Source organism: Gymnoscopelus braueri (assembly GCF_963280865.1).
Source record: "Gymnoscopelus braueri genome assembly, chromosome: 8".
Classification (NCBI taxonomy): domain Eukaryota; kingdom Metazoa; phylum Chordata; class Actinopteri; order Myctophiformes; family Myctophidae; genus Gymnoscopelus; species Gymnoscopelus braueri.
In genome coordinates this window covers 12,307,063-12,317,121 of record NC_137609.1, presented here as the reverse complement: position 1 = coordinate 12,317,121, position 10,059 = coordinate 12,307,063, and the positions used below count along the sequence as shown (strand labels likewise).

Sequence of the window (10,059 nt, the reverse complement as noted above, 5' to 3'; positions counted from 1 at the left end):
TCCATTCAACGAACTCAACTCTGTCTATCTACGGCTCTCAATCACTACTTGTTACTATGGGAACGGGAGACTCCTGCTGGCGTTGGGAGAGTATTTTGCCAAGTAATTTGAGGATTTATGTCCAGTAGGCCTATTAGGAAATACATCTATTATGTAGGGGAGGAATCATCAGTGGACATTTAGCTAACTTTCATAATTCTATTTTCCCCCCAGCAGCCTTTATCTGACACATTAGCTAATCTGAATCTAGTGAATCAATGTTAGTTGATTTTTTTAATACTTTGTTTTATTGCAGGCAATTTTTAAGCAATTTTATTTTTTGCAGGCCTAATATCTATATGTAGGATATATATATATATATATATATATAAAATGTATTTTACACCTAGAAGACGTTTCTAACCAAAAATACACAAATGGGATATATATATATATATATATATATATATATATATATATATATATATATATATATATACACCTATATACACACACACACACACACACACACACACACACACACATATATACATACATACACACATATTATTTTATATTATTATATATATGTGTATATATATGTATATATGTGTATATATGTAGAAGACGTTTCTAACCAAAAATACACAAATTATTTATATATATATAAATAAATATATATATATATATATATATATATATATATATATATATATATATAAAGCATTTCCATTCGTCTTCTAGGTGTAAATTAAATGTTATATATATATGTGTGTGTGTGTGTGTGTGTGTGCGTATACACACACACACACACACACACACACACATATATATATATAACATTTAATTTACACCTAGAAGATGTTTCTAACCAAAAGTATTTGTATGTATGTATGTGTACACACACACACACACACACACACACACACACACACACACACACACACACACACACACTTCTAACTAAAAATACACAAATGGAAACACACACACACTTCTAACCAAAAATACACAAATGGAAACGCTTTATCTCTTTGCATGATTGACATAACATTATCGTAGTGATACGTATCACTACAAGAATCTTATGGTTAGGGAATTCACCTGTACAGGTCAAAACAGGTCCTCTGGCTGCTATAAATGTAGTCTACAAGAGTTATGCAATACTGGTGAGAGTCAAACACTGGAGGACACTGGAGGTGCCAGGGGCAGAACAACTTCTTGGAAACATGACTGCAGTAAAGAAAAGATTATGTTTTAAATCACCACTTGTGTAGGCCGTTTGTTTATTCATTTATTCAAGCGCTGGGAAGTGGGAACACTTTGCCTTTGTTTTCGAATTCACAAGAAAAACCATGACAACTGTTACGTTAGAAAACAGCCAAATGCCCCAAGCCAGAGTGGAGAACCTCAACCTTCCAAAGAATTTTGTAAGTCAAAGTGTTACGGTATATCCCCTGGCCATGATCAGCTGTGTACCCACAGCATTCCTTGTGTGTATAGTTAACCAAGTAAAATTAAATATATATATATATATATATATACAGAAAAATGTATTAAGTTTTAATCTTTGTCAGTTTGGTCAGATTTGTCAACACAACAGCATAAGGAAGGAGGCAGTAGTGTATTGAGGCTGGGATGCCTACATTCCGTAAGTAGCCTTCACAGTGTAATGGTGTAGTATTTTGTGCAAAACGGCCACCCCCAAAAACTTTGGAAGCCAATCGGAATGGAATATGAGAAATGTGACAGATACGTCTTGATCACATGACAACAGAGATAAGGGCTACCAAATGATGTGTGAGGTTTGGACAAGTAACAAAAAAAATATTTTGCAAAAATATGTGGTATAACTACTGATAGAAATGCATGTGTAATCAAATGGTACAGGTGCAGATAAGATTTCTTTCTTTCCTTCTTAAACATGAGGTTTTTCATCAAAAGTCTGTAGAGTAAAGTTTACACAACTTGACAGTGGGAACAGAACATTCAAAGAATGGAAATAGAACTCCAAATCCAAATCCTACCTAAGTGGGACTGTCAGTCAGATATTGTAAATTATTTATAAGTTGCTGGGCCAGATATTATCAGTGGCGGGCCAGTTCTGGACCTACCACTGGTATACTAGTTATGCCAAGTATAGTCTATAATTCAACTTTCATTACAATACATGTTTGACTGTAAGTACTATGTATAAGAAGAACTCTCTATAGCGATCGGTACTTTGCCTGAAACACTTGTAACGGGCTAGGGCTGTATGAGAGAGCTTGTAGGTGGAGTGACAGACACAAACACAGGTTGCATTTATTAATCAAAAATCTGACAAAACACTGCTAAAACTTCTTTGTCCCTCTCTGGGAAACCAAACTAAACTTTCACAGTCAGTAGTGTGCTCCTTCTCTGACGAAGGTCTCTCTTCACACTGACCCAGCCTGCAGTCAACAAACACTCTGCTGCCTTGACCATTTGGTTCCATTTGTACACTCTCAAGTTAAATAAACAATGAGAATTTGATGGTGTAGATTGGGGTTCCAGTAATAGAAATATCTTTTCCCGTTTAAAATGGGGGGGGGGGGGGGGGCGGGCGTGGCCCGTGGCCTAATCTAATGCATATCAAACAGGGGGTCCTTGAAATGAAAAAGGTCGAGACTTGCTTTTCTAAACCACTGGTTCCCAACATCCTATCACTACATTGAAGGGAGGCTGCATATTGGATCCTATGACTTTGTGAGCTACACGACATTTGGGTCCCAGTGTGAATCCAGTGAAGAACTACTCTAAAGCCATCTTTCCATTCCAACCAGTGCCACCTCTGTTGGTGGTCTAACAGCTTCATTGTACAAGGAGCTCTGAATAACCACCTGCCAATCACTGAAGAATAATGGAGCTCCATGACAACTGAAGTATACAAGCCAGAAAGCGCCTGTGTACAGTATAACAAGGCATGGTTAGGAAAATGTAGACAGTCGTTAAAACTAAGGAACTGTGCTGAAGTCTGTCGATTTTGAGGTACGTTAGTATTTGGCTTTTGTCAATCTAGTCAGGGCTGTTGGTATATCTAGTGGCAAAATATAAAGAAATACAGCTGATTTAAGTGTTGCTAGACTTGCGTCATCTTGGCTTTCAAGTGGTTATTGAGACATTAACGATAATACCTTGGGATTCCTTCACAAAACAAAATATATCTTCTATATTCAACTGCTATCTGCATAAAAAGCTATGTGTACAAAAAATATCTAAATGATCCAACACACAGAAATAGCAAAAGCAAATTAACAACTCAAGTGGGTTTGCAAAGATTAACACTTGTGATTTCTGCAGCAATTGTTGGAGGGAACCACTGACTCTAAGTTGGTGATATCAATGAGCCAACATCGCTCTCAGGATCCTGTGGACAGAATGTTCATCCAAAATGCAAACCTGTCACAGACACGTCCCCACCACATGTTGTTCTTACGTACTCGACCATACAGGGGCGAGCTACCAACAGCTGCAGGTAAGTTTGTACTAGCTGGTATTTTGCAAGGCTACTCTCAGGGGCATCGCTGTGGCTCAGCCAGTTGACATCATAGTTGCGGTATCATATGGGGTCCATTTCACTGAGACCCTTACAGGTCCATTCTTACACTCTCAGAGTTAAATAAAGACTCAGGATTTTACAGAACTTTTAAGCACTAGGCAGTTCTCAGGGCCTTTATATCCTTTTCTGAGTGACACCTCTCTCCCTGCAACTCTCTGGTCTGGTCAGGATTACTCCTCTACCCGGACACTCCGGCAAAGATGGAGACCACGTCACAAGAAGCCTTCTGCCCTAAGCCAGGCTCCCGGCCTGAGAGAGGCAAAGGTCTGCATTGTAACTTAAACCTAGTGGGTATACTTGTTTATCAGTTATTAGATGTGTATGTCATGGTTTGTAGAGGATGTGTGTGTGTGTGTGTGTGTGTGTGTGTGTGTGTGTGTGTGTGTGTGTGTGTGTGTGTGTGTGTGTGTGTCATCATTTCTTGTTTAAATTAAAATCATCCAGAACACTTTTAATAGTAGGATACTGCAATGTCACAGCACTCAAAATTCTTGCCATTGCAACATTCACCCTACAGCCTACTACACCCTAGATAAGAAAAGGCAAAGTAAGGAAAGATAAGGCAATATGACACAACATAACATCTTGTATTAATATCTCACCATGGTAATGATCTTCCTACAGGAGAAGACCGGACCTTCCAGAACACACAGCAGGCCTCCAGAACCTCAGAACAAACGGGGCGAAGGAACGACAGCCTGGCACAACGCAGAGAGGACGAGCGTGAAGGCAGCAGAGGTCAAGCGGAGGTGAGGGTAGCCACTACGAGTGAAACAAGGGGTCAGCGGGAGAGAATGTCGATGCAGACTCAGTACCAGAGGGATTTCCCTGCTCACCCTGTTGTCCGCTGCAGAACCCCCGCCCTCCCACAGCCAGACAATATCGCCATCAACCCTGCCCTCAGGTGAGACCGCTGCTGAATGAACCGGGTTAAATCAGACTCGTCATCAGCCCGTTATTGTCTCCGCCAGGCCGAAGGCATGGTGGAGAGTATGTTTTACCCTCTGTCCGTCCGTGTGTGTCCCCGTCCGCTCACAGCTAACATTGGTCAAGCTTCACAATCACAATATGTAATATAAATAGGTAAGACAGGATTAATCAGGAACAGTACTTTCTTTTACCACCTCGCCTGGCGGAGACCTGTACTCCGAGGAGCACATTTTCTAGTTGATCATTTTATTTCTGTAAAGCCTACTTTGAGCTCAGGAAACTATACAACATAAAATTAACGCATTGATTAAAGGGACATTATCACGCTTTTGTTGTGCATTTAAGTTAACCGTTATCATAGTTTACAGAAACATTTATTATATATACATTTATGATATAACTCATAAGCTTGGCCTTTCTCGGTTCCTACAATTCCCTGCATTCTGAGGGGAAGCTTAAACATTTTCATTGATTGAATACTTTATTGGCAGTTTGAAAACAGTACGGCATATGGTCTATGTTAAACATTAATTATAGCAACCTGATTAATATTTTCTGGAGTCAAGTAGATTCTATAGGCTATTACTAACATAACGAACAAGGACAATGTCACAGCCATCAAGGGTAGAGGCAAAAATAAATAACAATTTAGATCAGCTATTTTCAGCTATTTTTTAAAATGTTGAAATATTTGGAAAAATATAGGGACACCAGGTTCAGTTTAGAACAAAATATTTGTCCCAACATTCAACATTCTCCCAAGTTCTGGTGTTTAACACTCCTATTGTTTATATTCTAATTTCTGTGTATAACAAAAAACGAATAAACATTGAATCATAAAAAAAAAAAAACATTCTCCCAAGTAAATGTATTAGCCTGTTTGCTGGTATCAGGGCAATTATGTCAATTATGATTTTTAAGAAGCCAAAAAGCAGCAACTTTGTGCATCACGAGACTGAACATAAATTACCTCAACATTTATCTCTATGTCATCAAATGTCTTAAGTATCATTAATAGTATGCCTTTATAGTTTTATTTACGTCCGCTAGTGATTTTGAGCTAGAATGGATGCAAATAACTGGTGTGTGTGTGTGTGTGTGTGTGTGTTAACAGGACAGACTTCAGAACAGTTCAGATGGAGACTTACCCATGTTGGCCTGTGATCAAACACACGCGTCACGGCAGGTCGAGAGCCACTGGGTCTGGAAAACCAAACACCTTCTGAGAGATGTTTCATTACACATAATATCAACAGTCAACAACCACACCCAGATATTGCATAGACCCTGTGTCAGCACCTGATATATTTAATTGTTATTAAGTGGAATATTGATTAATAATTGTCAATACAAACTTCCCTCTTTTTAAGTTGTTCTTTGTGATCTCTTTAGAACGGCTCTCTTGACGGCCACTTTAGGGTACAAACAGATTTACTGAGAACTACTGAAGTATACAAAGAAGTGTACAAAAAATATTAAATATACTTTTTATTCATTCTCATTGAGATAGCGGAAAGGGAGACATGAGGGGAAAACACAGGACAGCTTATGCTTATGTTTGAACACTAGAGTGAGACATTTACCAAATAATTTCTCTCCTGCCTTAGCATAGAGGTGTTGTCTTTAACCTTATACTTACCCTTCCAACCAAAGTGTACACATTACACAACCTTTTCTTCACGGTCCAGATACAGAACTAGTAAAAAATATATATATTTATAAACATGTAGCCTGTTGCTGTAGCGTACACAGGCTATGGGTTCACAACTTAGGAAATAGTACTCTTATCCAGTCCACATTCATCACAATGACGAATTATACTGATTAAAGCAACAGTACAATTGTATGACTTACTTTCACAGTTTTCTAGACAACAAATGGAATCCTATGAATTCTGTGACAATATCTGGTGGAGGCCAGATAGAGCGTGCTTGTAAAATAAATGCTTTTCTGGGGGGGGGGGTTTCGTTGGTTATAATAAGAAACACATAATTACTCGAGCCTTATCCTTTAGTGTTTGCTGCTCCATGATGGTAGCTCAACACTCACAAATGAATGAAAAATCTGCCATGTCACTTCTTTGCACAATCATATTGACCACTTATGACATGATGCAGATGCCTGGGGTGAGTTCTAGCTGACCAGACTATGTTGACCTCCTGCTTCCAGTCTCTCTGTCCTGCTTAAATCAAGCAAAAAGTGCCTAAGTAACATAGAAAAATTACATTTCATGTAATGCTATATTCTACTATATTATCTTATAAAACCCTTAAACCCCCTTGTAAAATGTGATTGCCATGATAGAAAGTTTATGGCCATGATAGAAATGTTCTATTGATTTTTATTGTATTTCGGTTTTTAACATTCATTAACATGACTAGTACTTCTCTCCACACCTAAATAATTTTTATTCCTGCATGGTAAGGTCAACTAAGTAACAATTTTGTGCAGGACACATAAGAAAAAAACATTTTATAGGTCAAGTCATGAAAAAAATGTATACAAATAATAAAAATGTCAACGCAATGTCTGTTTCACTTTAGTTTCAGTACTCACTGTAAATCCTCGTAAAATGTGCTAGCACCACAGCCAGCATCTTTAACCCATTAAGACCGGGAACGCATCTGTGTATTTTTAGATTTCTTTGGCTATTCAAAGATAGCAGATATACAAGCTCATAGCACGGCACCGAGTGCCGCGCTATGAGCTTGTAGATCTGCTATTTTTGAAAATGTGTGCAAATTTGTGCAAATCTTTGAATATATGCATGTTTTAATTTAAAGCGAACATTTTTAACTCTGATCTGAACAACATATTTTAGATCATTTTGGGGGTCCTTGACATGGAAAAGTTGGAGCACCACTGATATAGCTAGATATATATGAACTGTTAGGATTTATAAGACATTTGTAGAATATATATTCAAAGATTTGCACATTTTCACGATTTAAAAAAAATTGCAGATCTACAAGCTCATAGCGCATGAGGTTGTATATCTGCTATTTTTGAATAGCCAAAGAAATCTAAAGTGACCCAGATGCGTTTTGATGGGTTAATAAGACAATAGGGTGTGTGCTACTAAAGCTAGCGCTTCAGCACCACTGTATGTCTGTCAACAAGTTATTTTGACTCTTCATTTATTATAAATCAGTTCCTCTCATGTTGTTGTTGTGTTCATCTCTTGTCCCGGTGTCTGTACTTATTATCATGTCTTCTATCATCTCTGTCTCTTTCAGAACTCCTGTCCCTCTTGTCTCTGTATGATGAGTCTCCTCTTTCTCTCCCTCTGTCACGGTCGTCTCTCCTTCCTCTGCCTCCCCACTCAGTGTCCCTGTGGCGGTCTTCCTTCTCTCTTCCACCTCTGTCCCAGTCTCTCCCTCTCCCTCCTCCTCCTCCTCCTCCTCCTGGGCCTGTCACAATTATTACAATTGTCATAATCGTTTCCGTGTTGAAAAATGTATACAAAGTATACAGTATAAAATTATTAAATATGTCAATAATTTATTGGTATATTGCCCTGTGCACTTTCTGATTACAAAGCCTAAAAGGCAAACAAAAAATATTCCCACGTTCAATGCCAATCGCAATCGTTAATCGCAATTATTTGTGTAGACAATTAATTGTCAACTTAAATATGTAATCGTGACAGCCCTACCTCCTCCACCACCAGCGGCCCATTCTGGCATCATGCAGTTCATTCCGAGGTTGATGGGCTTCCTAAAAGGCCGGTCCTTCCCACCGAAACGCAGCTGGCCGGACTCTTTCTTCCCTCCTTGGCCGCCTCCCAGCCGCCGTGGCACCCATCCTTTGAGAGTCCTCTCCTGCTCGAAGTCCACGAACAGCTCGTGTTGATCCACCACCATCTTGCTGGCTTCCCTCCGAGCCCGAACCACAGCTCTCTCCTTGATTAATTGATTGAATACTTTATTAACAGTTTGCAAAAACAAAGCACAGTTCTATACAAGGTCTGCTAAAAGGATTAAAACCCCAAGAAAGCACTATACTTGTTTCCATTCTTCTGCCTACACATACGTTATGTCTTAGGGGAAGGGGATCAACGTTACGTTTTTTATTAGCTTTATTATTCTTTATTTATATTTATTATCTCATGAAATACAATACAATAAGAACAAACACAAACAACATACACAAACAAAGAAGTGATCATTGCATCTATATAACATCATCAGAGCCAGGGGGATTTACTAACAGAAAACACAACAAGAGTTAACATAAAGACACAGTTCTGGCAGCTTTCTTATTTTTTGAGTCATAAATTGTTTTAATGTACTGCCTGGATTCAATCTCAAATACAATGAATGAGGGTTTGGAATGACTACATTTGGTTTTATGTATATGAAATTTAGCTAGAATAATTATACAATTAATTATGAATTCCTCATTGTTCTTCTTCTTACTATTATTGAAGCCAAACAGTACATTTTGCCAGTAAAGACTAAAGTCAGAGTCAACATTATCAACAATATACAGAGATACATCCTTCCAAAACTTGTTAGTGTGGGTAGGGTACAATTCCAAAATAAGTACAGCATTGTCTCTGGGTACATTTCACACAATGAACAGTTCACACATGCAGATGTCTTTCTTGAACTTAAGAAGATAATGACCTCCTGTAGGATAATACCTAGTAGAACGTCACGTGATGCCTTTGTTTGGCCCGCTGAAGCGTCAGCTGTCCCGAATGCGGGCCAAACAAATGTGCTTATTGGTCAAAAACACGGATGTGTAACTCAAAGAATAGTGTATATTCAATACTGTGTATTCAATTCATCGAAACATTTAATGACAGACAAATATACAATACTATGCAAAAAATAATAATCATACAAACGAGTAGTAATCAAAATGAAAAATATGTACAGTAAACCTCTTTATATTCGATGAACGCGTAGCCCTTGGAGAAGCCCGTCACGATGTCCCTCACCAGCCGCAGCCGGGCGATGTCTCCGTACTTGGAGAAGACCTCGTAGAGCTTGTCGTCCGTCGTCTGGGGGTTGAGGCGGGAGACGAACAGGGTGAGCAGCGGGTCCCCCGCGACGCCCTTGTTGGGCGTGTAGCGGGCGGCCATCGCCCTCCACACCGCCCGGTCGTGGGGCTCCACGTCGGTGCCGTCGATGCTGCCCGCTTTGAGCGGGTCGTACACCTTCGCTATTGGATTCCATTCGCTCATCATGGTCTCCTCCAACTACAATGGATTAGATTAAACTAACACTTTCCCTCCAGCTGTTTTACTCTAATAACAAGTTGGCAAAAGGGCGATAGAGTCAGACTACCGTCCATAGGAGGCGAGTTACTCCCTCCATCGCATCGGAGCGGCAACCAAAACATTCCGAAGCGAACATGAGAGCGTCAAAACAAATGTTCCGTCAGGAAACAAATTGAAAATAAAACGTTCCTTCTCAAACACGAATTAAAGGGATAGCTCACCCCTAAAATGACTTTTTTTCTATCGATTAATCACTCCATGGAGTTAAATTCGTGGATATATTTTTGTTTTTGTCACATTCCTAAGCCAATAATTTGATATATTGATATGGCAGCGGTTCCGC

The 10,059-nt window shown here is 39.1% G+C and overlaps 1 protein-coding gene across 3 annotated transcripts; it reads right to left on the bottom strand.

The window, feature by feature from the left end:
- Nucleotides 1-5,962: 5,962 nt before the first annotated feature.
- snrnp35 (small nuclear ribonucleoprotein 35 (U11/U12)) lies at nt 5,963-9,815 on the bottom strand. 3 transcript variants are annotated; one of them, XM_080435477.1, is made up of 3 exons: nt 9,378-9,815; nt 8,145-8,391; nt 5,963-7,899 (listed from the first exon to the last, which is right to left on the bottom strand). In XM_080435477.1, the coding sequence occupies exons 1-3, from the start codon at nt 9,681-9,683 to the stop codon at nt 7,664-7,666; spliced, it is 789 nt and encodes a 262-aa protein (XP_080291603.1). In that variant the 5' UTR covers nt 9,684-9,815; the 3' UTR covers nt 5,963-7,663. The 3 variants fall into 3 exon arrangements, with proteins under 3 accessions (XP_080291603.1, XP_080291604.1, XP_080291605.1); XM_080435478.1 differs by having other exon boundaries at nt 5,963-7,884; XM_080435479.1 differs by having other exon boundaries at nt 5,963-7,881.
- Between the last annotated feature and the right edge of the window lie 244 nt (nt 9,816-10,059).